At 35.2% G+C, this 23,462-nt stretch overlaps 1 protein-coding gene across 1 annotated transcript in view; it reads right to left on the bottom strand.

Moving 5' to 3' along the window:
- LOC131435036 (G-protein coupled receptor dmsr-1-like) overlaps nucleotides 1-23,462 on the bottom strand; it is a 172,613-nt gene that overhangs the window by 59,923 nt on the left and 89,228 nt on the right. Inside the window, exon 3 of the mRNA XM_058602503.1 lies at nucleotides 11,357-12,282. Within this exon, the coding sequence (XP_058458486.1) occupies nucleotides 11,357-12,282 (926 nt within the window). The remainder of the gene's footprint in view (nucleotides 1-11,356; nucleotides 12,283-23,462) is intronic.

Genomic DNA, 23,462 nt, shown 5'->3' with positions numbered 1-23,462 from the left:
CTACCGAAACCGGTATTCAGGAACCAGCATAACCGAAAACCAACTTTGAAGCTTTTTTGGATTGTCATCTTCTATATCGCTATGAATTTTAAAAACTCATCACCCTGTAATTCCAGAATCGGATAAATTTTCATTATTTTTATATGGGACCATAAATCCTTTAATTTGAATTTTTGTTTTTGAAATTCGATTTAGCCTTTTTTGGGAAAATGATTGAGCTTTGCGAAACGATTCGATACTGAAAGCGGAATTCTAAAATCAGTGTAACCGAAGTCAGTTAAATCCACCTCAAGAGCTGTATAGTTTACATTTGATTCAAACTGTTTGAACATCAGTGTAGACATCTGTGATAAATCGTAGTGCAAATTACATTTTTGGGTACCTTCCAAATCGAAAACTGAATACCGTTAAAAATGAAATAAATATATTGGTTATCGACTATCCAAATCTGCAAACCCGCAAAGCAAAGCCATGGTATTACATTCCTGTGGTGGAATTTGACCTTCTGTTTCAACAGACTTCGCAGCCGATTCAGAGTGTACAGAACCATTGCATGGCTAGTGCTACGATTCAAATGACACTACGAATCCTTCCACGTCGGGGCTCGAACATACGATAACTGGTTTGTAAGACCAGCGCCCTATGCATTGAACCGCCAATCCGGTGCAAACCCGATAAACCTTATTATTTTATGTGAAATAGACATTCTTATACTAATCACCCTGTATCTTCTGAACCGGAAGTCGGATATGACTGAAACGCAAGATGTTTTATAGGATCTTAAGACCTTCCTTTTGAATCTTAGATCGGTTCAGCCATATGCGAGAAAAATGAGTTACAATTTCGTCTCGCATATCATCCTGTTGTTCCGGAACCAGAAGTCGGGTCCAAATGTAATTTAGGAACCTTGTTTGCGACTTTTCATATGAATCTGAGTTTGTAAAAACCGGTTGAACCATCTCCGAGACAATTGAGTGAAATTATTTGTCACACACGCATTTGCTGATCTCGATGAACTGATTCGAATGGTACATAGGTGTTATGTTCTTCCAGCACTTATTGTTGTAAGTAGCTTAACCCCTTCACGACCATAAGATGTGCAGGACGAAATATGTCACTACAAGACAATATTTTAGCAATTGGGGGTGCAAATTAAGAAAATATCACCAGATAAACATGGCAGGGTGCATATGGTTCCTATAATTTCATGGGAAATATTTCTCCCTATGATTCTTAGAAATAAATAAAAAAAGAGTTGGGATTATTATATCGTCATTTAATTTATTGCTTTAATTGCTTTGATTATCAGTATAGTAAAATAAATAGTTAGTTATGGTATTCTACGAAACGATTTCATGTACTTGTGAACTTTGCACATAACACATTTATTATGTGTTCTATTTGCTATACGTCATTCTGCACAAACTTATTTTTGCGTAGACTTCTAGGGTTCTTGTTTTTGCCTTTCTCATATAGAAAGGCTACGTGTGAAAACCGACTTTTTAACCGAGGCCCGCAGGGGCGAATGTCATATTGAATTCGACTCAGCTCGACGAACTGAGCAAATGTCTGTGTGTGTATGTGTGTATGTATGTAACAAAAATATGCACTCACTTTTTTCGGAGGCTCAAATGAAAAGTCTCATAGTCCCATAGCCTGCTATTGAATTTATAGACTTTTGGTTCCGGAGATATATGATGATATGCACAAGAAAATGGAAACAATATGCACTCTCTTTTTTCGCTGAACCGATTTTCACAAACTTAGATTCAAATGAAAGGTCTAATAGAGCCATAGCCTGCTATTGAATTTCATTTAGATCCTACTTCCGGTTCCGGAGTTACATGGTAATATATAAAAATCAGAGAAAAACTGTGCCCTCAATTTTCTCTAAAATGGCTCAACCGATTTTCATAAACTAAGATTTAAATGAAAGGATTTATAGTTCCCAAAAAATGTCTAGAGCATTTTATTCGGATCCGACCTCCGGTTCCGAAACTAAAGCGTGATAAGTGGAAAATTACAAATTTCATAAGTATTTTTCACGAACGATGGTCAAAAACAGATACAAATCCCATAAAACTGTCTGATAAATTCTTCCAGTTTGCAGAACTTGTTAGTTTTTGGCCATAAAAACCTAATTCGGCACTACTGGTCCCCCGACCGAAATTGAGGAAGAAAAACTCCAACAAAGAACTCACTTCGATTTCTCTACAATGCTTGAATCGATTTTCACACTTCTTGATTCTAATTGAAGCTCATATTATCTTTAAAGCTACTGTGAAATTTCATCCAGATCCAACTTCCGGTTTCGCAGTTACAGGGCGATGAGTGTCAAAGTTTTATGTATAACACCGAAAAAAGAAGAACACACAAAACGAACGATGCGTGCTTTGCTCCATTTCGTACACGCTATGAAGCAACGGTTACAGATGTCTGCCACTTCTGTGTGATATTGGTAACAGACGGTCAAAGCAAAATCTTGGCACTACATTCCCTTTTGTGAAATTTGGCCTTCCTGTTTCAACAGACTTCGCAGCCGATTCTTAGCGTACAGAATTATTACATGGCTAGTACTATGGATCCTACTGACACTATGAATCCTTCCAGGTCGGGGCTCGAACATACGACAACCATACATTGAACCGCCTATGCATTGAACCGCCAACCCGGAACAAAAGACGGTGCTACGGTTGATAAAATTTTTAGCTATTCTATGACAAGTGTGACCGAAAAACTATATGAATGTCAATGAATTCAAATTTATTTGAAAAAATATGCAATTTTCTCAGCCGGTAGTACATAATTACCGTTCAAATTCCAGTTTCGGAAAAACTGGAAATGGTGATTAAATATTTCCTTCAAGATGGCCAAATCGATTTTCACAAACTTATAAGTTCTAAGGAAAAGTCTTACAGTTTCATACGGAATTCCTAAATTTCTTGTGGATACTACTTCCAGTTCCGGAACTACTGGGTAAACAGGATTTGTAGTTTTTGTTAGATTAGGTCCGAAAACTATTTTTATTCAATGAACATTTCTTTTGGCGAATTCCACAGTAATATTTATGATGTTATTAGTAATATGAGAAAGACATTTTTATACCACTAGGTGGATTTTTTATTTCAAAAAGCATCGATGATCTAGCTTGATGCGCTCCACCTTTGAATATGCATTTTTCGTTTAGTCAGCTTCAGGTCATTAAACACCTAGAAGCAATCCAGTGCAAACTCGTCCGTTTTGCACTTCGTCATTTTCTTAAAAGAAACCCATCAAACTTTTCCAGCAATGAAAATTGTTGCATGGATTTTGATCTTGATTTGCTCTCTATTCGGTGTGACCTTTGAAAGGTTTCTTTTACATTTGCTTCAATTATTACAATTTTATATTCATCGCCGTGCTTTTCGTTTACATACATATCTCAGAATACCTACATTCAGGACCAATTACGGTTATTACGAGATGCTGACTAGTATCTCGAACAGGCGGTTCGATGCATAGGAAGCTGCTCTTACAAGTCGTATGATCGAACCCCGAACTGGAAGGATTCTTAGTGTCAGTAGGATCCTAGTACTAGTCTTGTAGTGATTCGCTAAGAATCGACTGCGAAGTCTGTTGAAACTGAAAGGCCTGAAAATGAATGTAATGCCAAGACTTTGGTTTTATAGTAGTATGTAGCGCACCTTCAACAACTATTTGAATATTCAGTTCCAATGTGATAATGAATCATTTGGATTATTGAAATCTGTTATTTGGTTTTAAGCCTAGGCAGTCTAATATAAGCATGATCAGAAGAAAGAATTGAATTCTATTTTACCTTTTACTTGAGGGGATGTGTTGTTCTTCACCACACTATGCTACTGACACAGGGAAAATAGAATTCAAATCTTTCCGCCTAAATCCGATCACGCGATTATTATTCTCTGACTACTGACACAGCAGCTATGTCCTATGCTTTAGGCACCAAGCTAGAAATGCCAACGTCATACCTATTGTGTTTGAACTACTCGCAGACTTTCGTTTCGCACACAACGCAGGGCATGTCGCATCAATTGACACTCAGTAGAGATCGATATTTTGTTACATTTTTGACCAACTCATGTATGTTATTTGGTTTTAGTTGCCGAATAATGTCTACTATATCGATTATGATTGGTTCTTTTCGGCAAGCAATAACAGGGAGAGGCGAAAGATTTGAAATGAAAAGACGGATAGGGATTTAATCAGTTATAAATTTAGAACTATTTGCCTTGGCTACCGTTTCCGTTCTAAATTTATAACTGATTCAATCTAGAATACCTAGCCGTATTTTCATTCCATATCTTTCGCCTCCCTCAGTTGATGATTGCTGAAAAGAATCAATCAAAATCGATATACACCAAAGTCTTTTTTGATGCGGTTTTTTTATGCGACTTTTTTATGCGAATTTTTAGAGTTATGCGGTTTTTTTATGCGAATTTTCAGAATAATTCGTTTTTTCATGCGAATTTTCAGAGTTAAGTGGTTTCCTTTCTGCGGTTTTTTTCATCCGAAGTTTCAGAGTTAAGCGGTTTTTTCATGCGAAGTTTCAGAGTTATGCGGATTTTTTATGCAAATTTTCCGAGTTATACGGTTTTTATGCGTTTTTTTATGCGGTACGTAAACTCGTATAAACAAGACTTCAGTGTAGTTTTCTTGAAATCTGTTGATGCACAAGAAGCGGTTGTATGTTTGTTGGAGAGAAAGATTTAAACTAAATTAGCTCCATATTGTATTGAATGGCGAACATGGTAACTTGTGCGTCTTTAGTGCTGAGTCAAATTGTGATAAATTTTGTGTGAAATAGGTGGCTTTTTGTGAAATTTTTTTCAACTAAGCAAGTGACTAGTTGTGCTTTAAACAGATAAGTAGAAAGTGTTTTGTAAATACTTCTATTTTGTGCTGTAAATTGTGTCAATAATCGCCGTGCGGCGATCGCTCAAACAAAGCGGCGTCGTACCGTGGTATATTGAATGCATTGTCTATTGTTTTTGCATGGTTCACTTTGCTTTGATTTCTCCCCCAGCTGTGTGTCGGGCCGGTTTGGTTTGTGCATGAATGATGGGTGAATGTGTGAAGTGTAAGGAAAAAATAACCATATCGGATATTAGAATTGCATGTTCAGTTTGTGAGAATGGCTATCACCAGCGCTGTACTGGGCTTACGAGAGCCATGGCCGGTTGGGTTTCAGATACACCGGCGCTTTTGTTTAAATGTGCTGATTGCTTGGAAGGTGCCGCGATGGCTGATGTGATGCCAAAGGATGATGTTCTTTCGCTCATTAGTGATGTGAAGAAGGAGATGGAAAAATTCAAATCCATCACTGATTCGTTTGCTGGTGTGCGGGAGAGCATCGAGGCACACATTAATATCGCGATAGAAAGGGGAATCGATAGACTGATCAGCTCTTCCAATGATGCTCTGGAGATCAAAATGGCCTGCTTAGAAAACAGTGTGGCCAGAAAGTTGGACGATTTGAAAAGTTTGTTGATTTTGAATAATCAGCAAAATAATAATGATTTGGTTGTAATGAATAGAAAGAAAATTGTTGCAAATAGGAAGACTCATTCGGAGTCGGATGGAAATCCCAGACGAAACAGAAAAGTTATTTCAAATACTGATGATGAACCGCTTGATAATAATATTGTTAATGAAGGTAACGACGAAGTATTTGATAGAAACAACAAAAAGTCATACGCGGACGTTCTATCTGGGAAATTTTCTAGAAAAAGAACGAAAAGCAATAGAAATCGTAAGACTCGCTCGGTTATTATGATCAAACCTGTCGAGTCTTCGCAAACGAGCGATGACACGAGAAAGGTTTTGAAGGGTAAGTTAGATCCAAGAACACATAAAATTAGTAATTTTAAAAATGGTAAAGATGGCTCGATTATTGTTGAGTGCGCAGCAGGAGAGGACATTCAATCAGTGAAAGAAAACATTGAAAGTAATTTAGGAACTGAATACAATGCTGTTATACCCAAGCCCGGGAAACCAAAACTGAAAATAGTGGGGATGAGTGATCGATATTCCTCTGATGTATTTATTGACCTATTGAAAAGTCAAAATCAGGAAATTTCGAATGAAGATGTAAAAGTTGTTGCTGACTTTGAGAATCCACGCTTCAAATATAACAAATATAGTGTTATAATTGAGGTTAATAAGAATACTTATTCCAGCTTGATGGCAGCCGGCAAGGTTTGCGTCGGCTGGGATAGGTGTTCGGTTTTCGAGTCGTTTAACGTATTGCGCTGTTTCAGGTGTGGTGAGTTTGGTCACAAGAGCACCGAATGTTTGAACAGTGAAAATTGTTCCAAATGTAATTCCGCACATAGAACATCTGAGTGTTCTTCAACTGAATTCAAATGCGTTAATTGTCTGAAAATGAACAAAGAAAGGAAATTGAATTTAGACATTCACCATCCAGCATTTAGTAAGCAGTGTCCTGTATATCTGAGATTGCTTGAAACGAAAAAGAACAACATTATGTCAATGGAATAGCAACTAATCAGTGAGAGGCATTCAGATATTTTGTATTTGAACATGGCCGGTTTGTCTTCTAATTATGTCGCATTGCGTCATCTTATAGAGGATAGACATCCTTCATTGGTTTTGCTCTCAGAAACACATATTGTTGATTCTGACGCTTTCGATCAGTTCAGTGTTCCGGGTTACACTGTTGCTTTTTGTTTGTCCCATTCCAGGCACACGGGTGGAGTTGCAATTTACGCCAGAGAATCAATTAAATTCAGCATTCAATCAAGCGAAGCAGTTGAAAATAATTGGTTCTTGGGTATATCAGTTGAAAGAGGCATGCAGATGGGAAATTATGGAGTTGTTTACCACTCTCCAAGTTCAAGCGATCGCCAGTTTCTGGAAATTCTAGAAAACTGGTGGGAGAATTTCGTAGATTTTGGTAAACTAAATATTATTACTGGAGATTTTAATATCGATTGGCTCAGTGATCAAGGTTCGACTCGATTGAAACAGTTAGCAGAATTCTTCAATTTGAAGCAAACTGTGAATGAATTTACAAGAATTTCGAGATACAGTAAAACATTGATAGATCACGTGTATTCCAATTTCGACGGTGTTTATTCAAATGTGGAATCCGATTGCAAGATTTCAGATCATGAAACAATTGCAATTTCCGTAATGAGTAGCTCTAGAAATGAGGAAGATACGGTGAAAATCAAGTGTTGGAAAAACTATTCAAAGCAAACCCTATCTCGACTTGTATCAAGAAGCTTGGGTTGTACACAGTTGACTGGAAATTTGGATCACAGGGCATCTATTCTTACTGACATATTAAAAAAGTGTACTAATGAATTAGTAACTGAAAAGTATGTTAGTTTGAACAGCTCGAGTAGTTGGTACTCAATAGACCTCTTACGGTTAAAACGGGAGAGGGATAAGCAGTACAAGAGATTCTGTAGAGCTAACAATGATAGTCACTGGAGTAGATATACACAAGCACGAAATATTTATTCACGGGCCCTGAAGAAGACTAGATGTGAATACATACAGAGGAAGATCAATCAAAATCAACAAAACAGCAGAGAGTTATGGAAAATTCTCAAACAGTTGATCAAGCCTACACATAGTGCATCGAAAACCATAACTTTTAACGGTATAGAAGAGCACACAGAACAAATTGTATCTGAAAAGTTCAACAGTTATTTCATAAATAGTGTTCAGCAGATCAATCAAAGTATTGAATTGGTTGGTGAACCTGTTGAAATAACACAGCCGATGAATAACTATTGTAGACTTGATGAATTTCAACCAATCACTTTTGAACAATTGAAAAATATTTGTTTCAATTTGGGAAAATCGACTGGTATTGACAATGTAAACTCAAAGGTGATACAGGATTGCTTTCATGTTATCGGACACGATCTACTGGATTTGGTAAATGAATCGTTGTACACGGGGCACGTACCAAAAGTGTGGAAAGAATCTCTGGTGGTTCCTATCCCCAAGGTTACTGGAACGGATAAAGCAGAGGAGTACCGTCCCATTAACATGCTGCACACACTGGAAAAAATTCTTGAACTTGTTGTTAAAGATCAGCTGATTAACTATTTGAACTCTAACAGTTTGCTAATACCGGAACAATCGGGATATCGTAAGGGTCACTCTTGTGAAACCGCTTTGAACCTAGTATTGGCAAAATGGAAGGAGAAAATCGAAGCCAAAGAGAGTATTTTTGCTGTGTTCTTGGATCTGAAGAGAGCCTTTGAAACAATTTCAAGACCTTTATTGTTGCAGACATTGCGGCGTTTTGGCATCGGGGGAATGGCACATGAATGGTTTGAAAACTATTTATGTGGTAGATCTCAAAAGACTGTTTTTAACGATGTAGTGTCTAGTTCCCTCGGTAATTCACTTGGTGTGCCTCAGGGAAGTGTGTTAGGTCCTATTCTATTTATTATGTATATTAATGATATGAAGCGAGTATTACGTTTCTGTGATATAAATTTGTTTGCTGATGATACTGTTCTGTTCATTACGGCTAAAGATTTCAATGAAACTGTTGCACATTTAAACGAGGATCTAAGTTCGCTGGTTCGATGGTTAAAATTTAAGCAACTGAAACTAAACGTCGCGAAAACTAAATATATGGTTATTTCTTCTTCACCGGTCATGACGCCAATGTGGAAATTGATGGTGAAACTATTGATCGCGTTAGAGAAATGAAGTATCTTGGAGTCATAATTGATGAAAAGTTAACATTCAAATCTCATATCAATAACGTCATCAAGAAGATTGCCAAAAAGTATGGTGTATTATGTCGTTTGAAAAATGACTTAACGACCCATAGTAAGATTCTTTTGTATAAAACAGTCATTTCACCACACATTGACTTTTGCCCATCCATTCTGTTTCTTGCTAATAACACACAAATCTTGAGATTACAGCGACTGCAAAATAAAATCATGCGATTAATTCTAAAATGTAGTAGATATACCTCGTCAGGTTTTCTACTGAACGCATTACAATGGCTTTCAGTGAAACAGAGAATTTACTACTTAACCATGGTATTTATTTTCAAGATATTAAACGACATGCTGCCTCGATATTTGTGTGATCGAATTGAAAGAGGAACTGATTTGCATAGGTACAATACTAGAAACGCATCTGATGCTAGAACACCAAGCTTTCTGTTAGCCAGATCGCAAAACTCATTGTTGTACAAGGGAATAAGTTTTTTCAATTCGATGCCAAGAGAAATCAGGCGCGCGGCGACATTGGTGGAGTTCAAAAGGTTATGTATTTCACACATAAAGTCCGCTTTGTAAGCAAATATTTAGTTAGTTAGTTCAAATTTTTTAGATTTTTTATTTTTTTTACGTATTACGAAGATTGTATTTTCTTTTTCTTTTTATATATTATTGTGAGACGAATTAAGTTACTATGTTCGGTATGATGATGATGGATTTTTAGTTTGTTTGAGAGTTAAAAATAATGAGCAGTCTACAAACGTTTGAGCCTCGCGCGCGAAGCAGGTAGTGACTATTTGGAAAGCGAATAGGACTGGCCGAAGAGCCTTAGCATTCAGTGTGTTAAGTTTGCTCTTGACCTTGATCGCAAGGTTTGATTAATAATTTAAGGAATTGATTCGGGAGATTAATTGGGATCGACAGTTGTTGATGGAATTGGGCTTGGCTCTGCTCATCCGCAGTCTCGTTACTCCATCGTAGCTGATGTGTGTAGCGATGAACTGGTCCGGCGGGAAGGGCCAGGTGAATTACTGTCTGATACTGGTAAAGATATCGGGTTCGATTCCTGATGTGATCAAGGATCTTCCCGGGTTGGAAATTTTCTTGATTAACCCTGGATAGTAAATCCGAAATATTTGAATGTTATTTTGTGGTCAGTCGTTCTTTTGAAGAAGAATCAATACCTGCTAGATTGATCAGATCGTTTTGTTTTGTTTACTGGTTAAGATATGTGCAAAATATTAATTATCATTTAGATAACTCGTTCTGCTCACACCTTTGTAGGGGTATGAGGTGGGACCATCATCATCATCATCATCATCATCCAGGAAACTTTTCCTTGCTCCGAAATAAACAAACAAACAAGTAAAATCATATTACTAGCCCTTAAATTGGCTACTAAATCTGTGCAAAACATAACATGTACGATTAAACATGAAAGTTTATATTATTTTTGTCCTATAAAAACATTTAGCCAACACAACTAAACCTGATTTCATGATAAAATCATATAGGTTCCTTCGTTAATGATTATATTCTAAACATATGAACAGTTTAAACGAAAATTTAATGAAGGTGAAAATTGCTTTTTCGTTCTTCAACAATGGCTGTTTTCCTAAGATTGTAAATAGAACCTTAAAATGTGTACGTCGTTACCAACAGGTCGAAACGATCGGTTAAGTGCACCATTACCATTAGAAATCAATGTTTAGAGTAAACTATCCTATATCAATTCATAACACTAGACCTCAAGCTGGATACATTCAATTCAAATTACAGTAGAGCAGAAACCGAAGCTTTTCACATTTTGCAACCTCACATTGATGTTGTAGCGTTTCTCATGGGCTGAATAATCAATAAAATATTACAATCACAATTGCGGAAATGAATTCTATGACTCAGAAAGTAGCTTTTCGTGCGTGAGGTAAATGCTTATTTAACACTGATTCCCTTTAGGTACATACTAATGCGGTATACTACGTGCAAGGAATTGTAACAAGAACTAGCAACAATTTCGATGAAAACTATGAATATTGAATGGTACATAAAATTCTGAGTTCTGAAACGTGTTGATGGAAATAACAATAAAGTGGATGTAGTTCACTATTCGCATGATTAGTTTTTTAAATTGAAATCGCTAGCGCTAGAGGTTCTCTTAGGTTTAGACAAGCAACGTGAGAGTAAAGAAACTTTCCAATGTTGAGCAAATTAACTATAACTAAAATAATTAATAACATTCTTGGGTTGTGTATATTGGAAACGTGCGTGTAACGAAACTCATTTTGCCGCACATGTCTCCAAAATAGTGTTTTAGTATCCTTGTCAGCTAGCAACAAGACTTCTCGCTACTGCAACATCATCTACCTTGAAGTATTTCATGTAGAAGAGTTGAAAACTCTACCATACGAGTAGGTACGCAATGTTACCGTTATGCAATAAAATAGTAAACTTTTTGGAATGACGGGTTATCGCTTGAATAAAGCAGTATGGTTATTTCTGCTTAGTGTCACAACATAGAAGGTGGAAGCGTAATTAATTAAAATGCAAAAATCAGATACGCGAAAATTCCCTCTCGACACTCTTCACATCGTTCATCGACACGGTTTGATACTCACCAAGCTTCAAATAGCAATTATAGAAGAAGTGCTTGCCCAGCAGTGCGCTCAACAGTCCTAGAATTCCTTGTGGAAATTCTGTGATTAGGAAAAGTAACAAAACCGCCAGTAGCATTCGAGTAGTGCGGTCCGTTTGCTTTTCCTTGTCCATGTGTTTGCAGTTTTTCCTTTGATCCACATCGACGACTCGTCCGTCAACAATTTGCTTCATACAATTCGAATTACCCGTGAGCTGTTTCCTACGGTGTTTCGCTTCCAGCAATGCAGCAATTAAGCGCAGGCTAAGTATCGTAAGTGCGATACATGGAATCAGTTTTATCACCACGCTGTATATCCAGAAGTTCACATTCAGCATCACTGGGCTTCTCTCTGCTAGTTCGGAGGGAAGTGTTCTGTAGAGGGTAACATTTCTTGCTGGACCATTACTAATCGCTTTGTAAGGATTTCCATCGTTTCCTAACAGTTCTACATGTGCTTTTATGCTAAATGTCAGATAGAGCGGTATTCCCAGCAATGGACAGACTATATATGAGCTGGTGATTGCGATTAAAGTGTTTGCCATGCCACACCATATGCGATTTCTTTGTGGGTATGCTACTGCAATGTACCGCCATACAGCTAAAGTCACTGTCAGCCAAATTGATATAGTGTGGCAAATTTGCGCAAAAATTGAATGGAAAATGACGTACCAACTCCAGCTATAGGTTAATCGTTCCTCTCGGGAAAATTTTGTATATGGGCTCGTGTAGACGGCATAGGGCAAATAATCAAGCATCACCAGCAAATCGGCAATCGCTAATCCTGTTAAGATGGTATTAGTTGGCGAACGCATCTCTCGTCTCGTTAGAACCATAACGTTCAATACGTTTGCTATACTACCAAAGATGCACACCAGAAGACAAACGATCCCGTGGATTTTTGAGTAGCTGAAAAAGAAGATTTATAAAAGTATTTAATTCATAATGTTCTTTTCTTTGTATATGCTATCTAGAAAGCGCACTTAGATTTAAAAATCTTTCTAATCTGTGATTGTGTATTTCAATCTGACTGATGGACTGATCTCTTAATTTCTTACTTTCTACTCGCAAAACAATCATTTCAATTACTCATTACGGATCGGGTTACTGCTCGTGCCTGGACCTCAACGATATACAAGAAGCGCTTATGAGTCAATTAAAACGAAATACACTGGTCACTATTTAGCATCCGCTACAATCATTAATAATTCAAATACTTCTTAGCAATCCTGTACCTAAGATAATGATTATTATCTTCAAGGAATAACTATTTTGCTTTTGTTCATAAGCGTAGCTTTTCACATGAGAGAATGTTTCTTATTCTAATCAGTATATTCCGATACAGCATTAGTAAAAATGACTTGGATTCTTATGAATTTTCTAGATAGGAAAGGAATTGTGCAGAGAGTGGAATAGAAAGACGACATAAAACAAATTGGATTTCTAACCCCCCGGAATGTTGATGAATATTTCCCTATCAAAATGTACATTAATAAAATCTGCCATCCCGAGAATTTTCAATTTTACGAAACTGATATAATTTTGCACCTCCGGACGAAAGTCGAATGATTCCACAATTTATGAGGCAGTAATTAATTGAGGAATGCTGATAGAAGAATGCTGAGCGTACAAAATGCAAAGTTAATCAAGTTGAGTTGAGCATGAAATCGTCATCTTTGATCGCGAGTCATTTGAAAGAAGTGCCTTGACTGCCTAAAATAAATATTTTATCGTAGATTCCTTAAGGTAGAGCCGATTATACATAACATACAAGAAAATGCTCTCGTCAAGACTTTAAAGACCAATCTTTAGAGGACTAAACTTTTACTGAATGCCACCAAACAGAGACCTCGTATACAAAAAATGATCTAAGGATAGTTGTATAGATCTAAAAAAAGTATCTTAATTTCGGGATAGCAAGTCATTTAAATTCGTATTCTCATCATTTTTGAGGTTTGTATTTTTATATTGCTATGAGACATATTCGATAAGTAAAGGCTGTTCTATAATATTGGATTTGTTTTTCCACATAATCGCCATTCACTTCTGAGAATTAATTATGACACTACTTCCTGAACTCCTCACCGCACTGCTCAGCTCACTGTCTGTGGGGTGAACCAGTTCCAACGACGTTCTCAAGCTTTGGAAAATTTTAGATTTTAGTCTTAGAGCTTAGCCTTTTTTGCCTTTCTCATATAGAATCACTATGAAAACCGACTTTTTAACTGAGGCCCGGCGGCCCGAATGTCATGTATGTAACGAAAATATGCACTCACTTTTCTCGGAGATGGCTAAACCGATTATCGCAAACTTAAATTGGAATGAAAGGTCTCATAGTCCCTTAGCCTGCTATTGAATTTCATCCTGATCTGACTTCCGGCTTCGGAGATACAGGATGATATGCACCATAAAAATGGAAAAAATATGCACTCAATTTTTTTTAGAGATTTTCAACCGATTTGCACAAACTTATATTCAAACGGAAGGTCTTATGGTCCCATAGCCTGTTAATGAATTTCATTTGGATTCGACGTCCGGCTCCGAAGATACATGGTAATATGTGAAAATTAGTGAAAAAATGTGCACTTAATCTTTTCTAAAACGGCTCAACCGATTTTCATAAACTTAGAATCGATTTTCAAATGAAAGGTCTTGAAGATTTCTAAAAATTTCTAGAACATTTTATCCGGATCCGACTTTCGGTGATAAGTGGAAAATTACCAATTTCATGAGTATTTTTTTACGAACGATGATCAAAAACAGGTACAGATCTCATAAAACTTTCTCATAAATTCTTCTAGTTCTTAGAACTTGTTAGTTTGTGGGCATAAAAACGTAATTCGGAACTACTGATTCCCCTTTTTCCTGTTCCGGAAGCACCGAAACTAGTGAAGAAAAGTTCCAAAGATAAAATTCATTTCGATTTCTCAGCGATGCTTGAACCGATTTCCACAAATTTTGAATCTAATTAGAGCTCATATTGTCTTTAAAGCTGCTGTGAAATTTCATTCGAATCCGACTTCCGATTCCGCAGTTACAGGGCGATGAGTGTCAAAGTTTTCAACTAACGATGCAAGCTATGAAAAAATCGAAACGGTTACGGATGTCTGCTACTGGCGTGTGATATTGGTAAAAGACAGTGCTGCGGTTGATATAAATTTTAGCTATTTTATGATAAGTGCGGCAAAAAAAATAAAAACGTAATTAATTCACCTAGCAGTGGGATAATACCTTTTTTTTATAAATCAGCATGTTGTTTTTGCGTTAATATTCTTCGTTGTTTTAAGTTTTCATGCAATTATTTTTAATAATTGCAATTAAAATTTTGAAACTGCAAGACGAATCAAAGATAGAAATTGTATGAAACCTTAAAATTATTCATTTCAATCTAAACGTGTGACAATCGATCGAGCATTCCATGTGAGAGTTCTTTTTTAAAGTTTTGGTCATTACTTATGGTACTTCCAGAAACGTTATTCAGAGACCAGCATAAATCAAAATCGTATGTTCATGAATTAGTATGACGAATAAATTGAAAAAGGTTTGACCCCAACTTTGAAGTGTTTTTGGTATCGTTATTTTCTACGACGGTTTGAATTAAAAAAAACTCATTACCGTGTAATTTTTAAATTGGAAATCGGAATCGGATAAAATTTATAAATTTTGTATGGAACCATAAGTTTATTTTAATTTGAATTTTTTTTATTGAATTCGTTTTGGCCTTCTTTTAGCTTCTCTATTCCCGATACCTTTGTAAACAGAATTCGGAAATCGATGTAGCCGAAATCAATTAAATGCGCCTAATTGATTATTAGATTCGAAATTTTTGAAAATCATTGTAGCCATTTTAGAGAAATCGTAGTGCGTTCCACATACAATTTTTTGGATACCTTCCGGGATTGAAAACCGAATACCAGTAAAACTGAAATAAGTCATCGACTCTCAAAATCTGTAAACCCGATAAATTTATGTGAAATTTTTACACTAATCACCCTGTATCTCCTGAACCGGAAGTCGAATATGATTAGAAAACAAGCAGTTTTTATGGGACCTTAAGACCAGTTCGAGGTTCGAACAAAATGAGTGACATTATTCTAATTTTATGCACATCTCCATTGAATCGGACATTCCGAGACTAATCATTGTGCTTGTGGCGGAGTTTATCGCGATATTGATCATGTCGTTTGGGCATGCGTGGAGTATCGTGATGTCAGGTCTCAACTAATAAATTCTTTGTGCACCCAAGGTAGACTATCAAATTTCCTAGTTCGAGACGTTATTGCTTGTCGTGACCTTCCATACATGAAGCTTTTTTATCATTTCAGTTTAGTTCTGACTCCTACTGCGTCCATTAGTTCATCCAATAGCTAAATTTGAATAGAAATGTGCTGATACAAAAAAACTCGAAAAAGTTTATGAAATTATCAACAAAATGTATAAAAATTTCAGCTAATTTTATAACATATAGCAGTTAATCGTTTAGTTCAAATTATATGATATTTAAAAAGGAAGAGGAACATGTTTTATTAAATTCAAATCGTCGTGATTATATTAGAATTATATTAGGATAAGGATTCTATGTGAAAGTTATGCTACGGCGAAGAGGAACATATGTAAATTGCCTTAAGAAATAAACGTATGTCTGGAAAAAAATATATTTTAATTTCATTACATATATCATTCTGTTGTTCCGGAACCAGAAGTCAGATCCAAATGATATTCAGAAACCATATATGGGAGCATAGGACTGTTCATATGAGTCTAAGTTTGTATAAATCAGTTAAGCCATCTTCGAGAGGTCGTCAAATGGTGAGATAACTAAGTCCTCACAAGTCCCTATCTCATGCCTCCCCGAGCGTCTATGATGACATTTGGTCAATAGAACGGCGTCGACTGGGTGCTATCGACTTCTGCGTTAGTAGCAGAAGGAGAGGGTGCGAAATAGCTTGTAGGTTGAAGCCCATCCTAAAGTGCAATGTTTATCATAGTATATTACAACATATAATTCTGTTGTTTATTACATCATCTATTATTATTATTATTATTATTATTATTATTATTATTATTATTATTATTATTATTATTATTATTATTATTATTATTATTATTATTATTATTATTATTATTATTATTATTATTAGAAGAGCGTAACTTACACTGCGACATTAACTGTTATATTGTATCATAGCATATTGTTTCATATATTATCGTCTTACACTATTTTATGTTATTATATAATATGTTGTATGGTATTATACTGCATTGCATTATATCATATTATATTGTATTATATTATGTTATATTATATTGCATTATGTTGTATTATATTATATTATATAATAGGGTTTATTATGAGTAGTACTACGTACCTCTGCGCAAAATATAAATTTGTTTTCCTTATAAGTTATCATTTTTAAAGTAATCTTTTAACTAACTATCAAGGTCGTCACAAGGTGAGCTTGATCCTCACTGGTTCCTGTTTCATGTCTACACGTGTGTCTGTGGTGACAATTGGTCGAAAGAATGCGTTGATGCAGAATGAGAGGATGAGAAATGACATATGAATTCAAGTAATATAATATCATAGCATATCGCAACATATCATTTTATTCATTATATTATTTATTATATATTTCATTGTTCTATATAATATTGATTTTTATCATTATTTTCATTACAATATTTATTGTTATTATTATTAATTTGTCATCAATAATAGTAACATATATTATTTTTATAGATGTGGATACTATTGTTATTAGAAGAGAAATATTCTACTTTCTGCAGTATTGCGAAGATAGAAGAGCATAACTGACACTCTACATTAACTGTTATTTTATATATTGTTTTATAATATATTATATTATATTATATTATATAACATTGTATTATATTATATTAAATTAAAATATATTATATTATGTTATATTATATTATTTTGTAATCTATTATATCATTTTATGTTATAATAATTTCATTACACTATGTTTCATTGTATTTATCAATATAAAACATTTTGCACGGGGCGTAAAGAGGAGGGAGCATCAGGGCATCGGACGAATTGATGACTGGACGAGGGATTGTGGATAGCCAGCCCAAGTCACTTGAATGAAACTTGTTTCCTTCTGAAGGTTTGAAATGAGTCTGACGCGCCCTTTTCAAACAAACCATCAGGCGGGTTCAAGCATGTATAGCGATATGCTCCATCCATGCACTGGATATTATGGTTGGAAGAGCATCTTTTATTCCCGCGGAATACGAGTATGTGACTCTACTTACATATCCGCCCAACCCTTTTTGTTCGCTTTTCGGTAACAGCTATAGTAAGAAGGTGAGTGGATGAGTCATATCGGGGCTACTGTAAGTCTACCCGCATCCACTGGCAAGTCCTTGAACTGATGGTGGCTTCACTTCACATCACATCACATCACATCAGTTAAGCCATCTTCGAGAAATATTATTGAAATTATATTTCATACACAAATTTGATTATTTCGACGAACTTCTTCGAATGGTATAAGGGTGTAAAAAGTTGTGTTCTTCCAGCAATTATTGTTGCAAGCAGTATACATCAATATAAATATGAAATTCTTTTGAATTTGAAAATACTGTCATCAAATATTTCTAATACGTATGTCATGTTCGAACGTTTATGTTGTTAAAAACGAACCGTGTTAAATTCGGAACGTCATGAAAAACGGTGCTGTGCATAGTCTTTTAGGTGCTAAGAAACAATTGCATAAAAAAGTTTTGAAAATCGTGTTTCACTTTCCTCCGAAACATCGATTTATCATCAAGCGCGTAGAACTCATGCTACTGGAATAAGGCGAAAAATCGTTTACACAAATCTCCGTTAAAAATGGACGGATTTCAGCAATCTATAGCTTGTGGGATAGCTATTACCGTACGGAATCTAAGTCTAAAAATATATTCTGTTTTCTAGGTCAATTGTGACAGATATTGTCAAAAAACTAAAAATTTTGACATATAACTTCGTATAACTCAAAAAGTAAACATCCAATCTAAAAACCATTCAATAGCGTTCAGGATGACGGGAGACCTTTCATTTGCGACTAGTTTGATCAAAATCGGTCCAGCCATCTCTAAGAACTCGATCTCTTTGTTGACAACATACATACGGACATTTGCTCAGTTCGTCGAAATGAATCGCAGATTCTCCGGGCCTCGGAAAACTTTCCTTAAATTTGAGCGAATTCTATACCTATTTTTTATATTTATATGAAAGGTAAAAACGTCAATGAATAGAAATTTATTTGAAAATATAAGAAATTTTCACAGCCTGTAATGTAATCAATATTATTATTATTATTATTATTATTATTATTATTATTATTATTATTATTATTATTATTATTATTATTAATATCATTATTATTATTATTATTATTATTATTATTATTATTATTATTATTATTATTATTATTAGTATTATTATTATTATTATTATTATTATTATTATTATTATTATTATTATTATTATTATTATTATTATTATTATTATTATTATTATTATTATTATTATTATTATTATTATTATTATTATAGGTTCAAAGGAAAAGTTTTACAGTTTCATACGGAATTCCTAAATTTGTTTTATACACTACTTCCGGTTCCAGATCTACAGGATAAACAGAATTTGTAAAGTTTGTTAAACTAAGTTCGAACAAACTTTTCTATTCAATGAACAGTTGTTTTTGCGAGTTCTATAGTAATATTTGTGATGTTATGATCAACATGAGAGCATCATTACACCACTAGGTGGATTAAAACAGGTTTCTATATGTGTTAAAAGGAGTACGAGTGGTTAAAAGTTTCCAACGAATATCTTGTATTTGTTCAAGTTTTCACTATGACATAAGTATTGTTATTAAGTTTAATTACACCGGGTGGCAGTTCACCACGTCATCGGTTTTGGATCATACGTATTAGCTTATTGAGCGTTTCACAATACACGCCAGCACACGTTTGCACACCAAACTTTTATTACGGTGTTAACTTCACAGCTGTTTAAGTTTTGTCATAATCGTTATTGTACAATATATTATGATAGTTGGTCGTTCTAACAAATCAAGAAAGTGAAATAACAATATGCGATACAAAAATTTACTATTTTGGAAAGGTGCGTTAAGAGGACGAACAATGAGAACACCTTACCATCTGGTTTATCCTTTAGTTTCTGCTTCACTTTACGGTTATCCAATGTTTTCCTTATAACTACAGCAAATTGACGGATACTGCTACCACGTTTTTTCCAGGCACATGATGAATTCATCAGCAGATGACAAAAACTGATCTGATATTCGCAAAATTGGGTTCAAATGTAAAATCTCATGGTCCCATTGTCTGTTAGCGACTGTTATTTTTTGTATATCCTGATTTGATTAAAATTTGGTGTAAAAGTATTTTAACAAACTTGGGCTCACTTGAAAGCTACTGTCGGGCCATTGATCTAGTTCAAAGATCAAATGGCTGTGACTTTTGGTTCCAGAGATATGATGGTATAAGTAACGTAACCGACAAAACACGTTGATTTTTACCGCTCTTATACATATAAGGATGCCAATATTTTGGGATCACTTCTAATTTCGTGAAGTGCTAGCGCTCAAAAGTTTAAGCACCTCGAAAAATGTCCTCATGCAAAATTTGAGCTAAATCGGACATGCGTAAGAGGTGCTGCCCGGCGGTTAAGGTTTGAAAATTTTCGATCTTGAAAAAGTTTTCGAAAATTTCATGTACGCGTTTTTTTATTGAAATAATTTTCGACACTAATTGATACTCATTTTCATTGAGATTGATTTGGGTAGTTCACAAAAACATGGTTCAACTTTTATGTTACATACTCGGCAACATTTCTAGTGATCATAGGTCACTTTGAGAAGTAATTATGCGAAAAAATTGATTTGTCGATTATGTCACATGAGCGATTATATTTCCGAAATTTGAAGTGTCAGCCATATTATCTTTGAACTCGATCCATAACCTAATATTAATCACGAACGAGCATATAATTGTTGAGACCAGTTCATCCATATCCGGGAAAATTGAGCAATATTACCATTATATACCATTATAACAGATCAGCTGAAAAGTTCGTATCGTTTCTATGAGAGGGCGCCACCAGAATTAAATCTATACCATTTTCAGTTAGTACCAACCTTCAAAAGATACGTGTATAAATTTGACAGCTGTCTGATTATTAGTTTGTGAGATATTGCATTTTGAGTGAAGCTACTTTCGTTATTGTGGAAAAAAATTGAAAAAAAAGGAATTTCGTGTGTTGATGAAACACTACTTTTTGATGAAAAAAAGTGCCGCCGATACCAAAAAATGGCTTGATGAGTGTTATCCAGACTCTGCACCGGGCGAAGCAACAATTCGTAAGTGGTTTGCAAAATTTCGTACTGGTCATATGAGCACCGAAGACGATGAACGCAGTGGACGTCCAAAAGAGGCTGTTACCGATGAATACGGGAAAAAATCCACAAAATGATTTTCAATGACCATAAAGTGAAGTTGATCGAGATAGCTGACACCCTAAAGATATCAAAGGAACGTGTTGAACATATTATTCACGAATATTTGGATATGAGAAAGCTTTGTGCAAAATGGGTGCCGCGTGAGCTCACAATCAATCAAAAACAACAACGAATTGATGATTCTGAGCAGTGTTTGGAGCTGTTATATCGAAATAAAACCGATTTTTTTCGTCGATATATAACAATGGACGAAACATGGCTCCATCACTTCACTCCGGAGTCCAATCGACAGTCAGCTGAGTGGACTGCACGCGATGAACCGAACCAGGCGCGAATACAGGGGGGTGTTTTAGAGGTTCAAACCCCCTCCGAAACTAAAAAAAATATTATATTATGAAAACTCCTCTTTAAATATTTAAGTCAATTATAAAATGAACGATTTTCAACAAACAACTTTACAGCCAAACATTTTTTTGAAGTAATTATATAAATATTTCCATTTGAATGGATGAATGAATGATCAACATATTCTGAAACACCCCCCGAAAAATAATTCTGGATACACGTCTGAACCGAACCCAAAGCGTGGAAGGACTCAACAATCGGCCGGTAAGGTTATGGCGTCTGTATTTTGGGATTCGCATGGTATAATTTTCATCGACTACCTTGAAAAGGGAAAAACCATCAACAGTGACTATTATATAGCGTTATTGGAGCGTTTGAAGGACGAAATTTAAAAAAAACGGCCTCATTTGAAGAAGAAAAAAGTTTTGTTTCATCAAGACAATGCACCGTGTCACAAGTCGATAAAAATCATGCTGAAATTGAACGAATTGGGCTTCGAATTGCTCCCTCATCCACCGTATTCTCCAGATTTGGCCCCCAGTGACTTTTTCCTGTTCTCAGACCTCAAGAGAATGCTCGCTGGTAAAAAATTTAGAAGCAATGAAGAGGCAATCGCTGAAACTAAGGCCTATTTTGAGGCAAAGGACAAATCGTACTACAAAAATGGTTTGGTAAGTTGGAAGATCGCTATAATCGCTGTATCGCCTCTGATGGCAATTATGTTGAATAATAAAAACGAATTTTGGCAAAAAAATGTGTGTTTCTATTAAACGATACGAACTTTTCAGCCGAACTGTTACCACCGATACCGTAAGTGACAGCCATTTGAACTTCGAACATGTTTAAAGAATCAGCGGTAGTTTCCAAACGAGTATATGTTTGTTGAAATCGAATCAGTAATTTTCGAGAAAAGTGAACGCACGGAACGACCGAAATTAGCTCTGCGCCTAATTCGTATTACTGTTTTTGAATTAGTTGATTTTAACAACAAAATTTCCAAAATAACTATAAAATTAGTTAAAATTTATATTTTACTGTGCTGAAAAAAACTCTTATTTTTAGAGAATGTGTTTAGTTGGCGAATATTCTGGACACAAACCAGCAATATTTCAATCCAACACGAAATTCTCATTGACAACTAATTTCGTTATTAAAATCAAAAACTTTGATTCTATTTATCTATCACCGCATTACTGAAGGACAGCAGTGTCAAAGCAAAACAATCCATTAAAAAGCTAAAAGGGACAGTCTTGTTGAAACTGCTCGGAAATTGTTTAGATGTTTTTCGCATGTGTTACTATATATCCCTATATAAATTTCTAAACCGATATGTAAAAATGACGTAAACTGTTAGTGGAAAGTGTATTTATTCAGAATTTGTGCGCAGTTGAAGCGATTTTGGGTGATAATGTTTTTACGCGAAACAGTGAAGTGAGTTTCGATTGTTGCACTCTAATTGTACACGTCAAATGATGTTTTTTTGTATCTTCTCATTCCGGGCAAAACAATCCATTAAAAAGCTAAAAGGGAGAGTCTTGAAATTGCTTTCTAATTGTTTTGAAGCTTTTCATATGTGATACGATATATCCATGACGTATCATGACGTAAAATCTTAGTAGAAAGTGGATTTATTCAGAATTTGTGCGCATTTGAAGCGATTGTGCGTAATAATGTTTTTAGGCGGAACAGTGAAGTGAGTTTGTTGCATTCTAATTGTATATGTATTCGGTTTTTGTTTTCCGAGTGCTCAAAGTTTTCAGTGAGAGAGTCGATTTCGCGAAGTCGAATGAAGAAAACAGCGATTTAGAAGTAAAATTTTTCAAAAACAAGTTTATGTTTCGCTTATGTCTTTTTCTCCAATTCAACATCGTATTTATACCTGCAAATATAGAAAAGATAACCCCGACTGGAATTATTTTCGGTAGTAGTGTGCCATCTAGTGGCTAGTAGTCATTACGGTGTTAACGAGCGCCATATAGCTGCTAATTGCAGAAACCAACTCAACCATTTATGTTGGTTGAAAACAACGTTTTATTTCTCTAATTCAACTAAAAAATTAGTTGAATGGATATGAAGCGTGCCTTTTTTTTCCATAAATACGTTTATTTCTTAAGGCAGTTTACATAAGTTTTTCTTCGCCGTAGCATCACTTTTACATAATATTCTTATCCTAATTTAATTCTAACATAGTCACAACGTTTTGAATTTATTAAAACATATTCTCTTATAGCTTAAATATCATCTTAG

Source organism: Malaya genurostris, chromosome 3 (genome assembly GCF_030247185.1).
Source record: "Malaya genurostris strain Urasoe2022 chromosome 3, Malgen_1.1, whole genome shotgun sequence".
Taxonomy (NCBI): Eukaryota; Metazoa; Arthropoda; class Insecta; order Diptera; family Culicidae; genus Malaya; species Malaya genurostris.
Note: the sequence above shows the minus strand (reverse complement) of the source record. Positions and strands in the feature narration are given on the sequence as shown.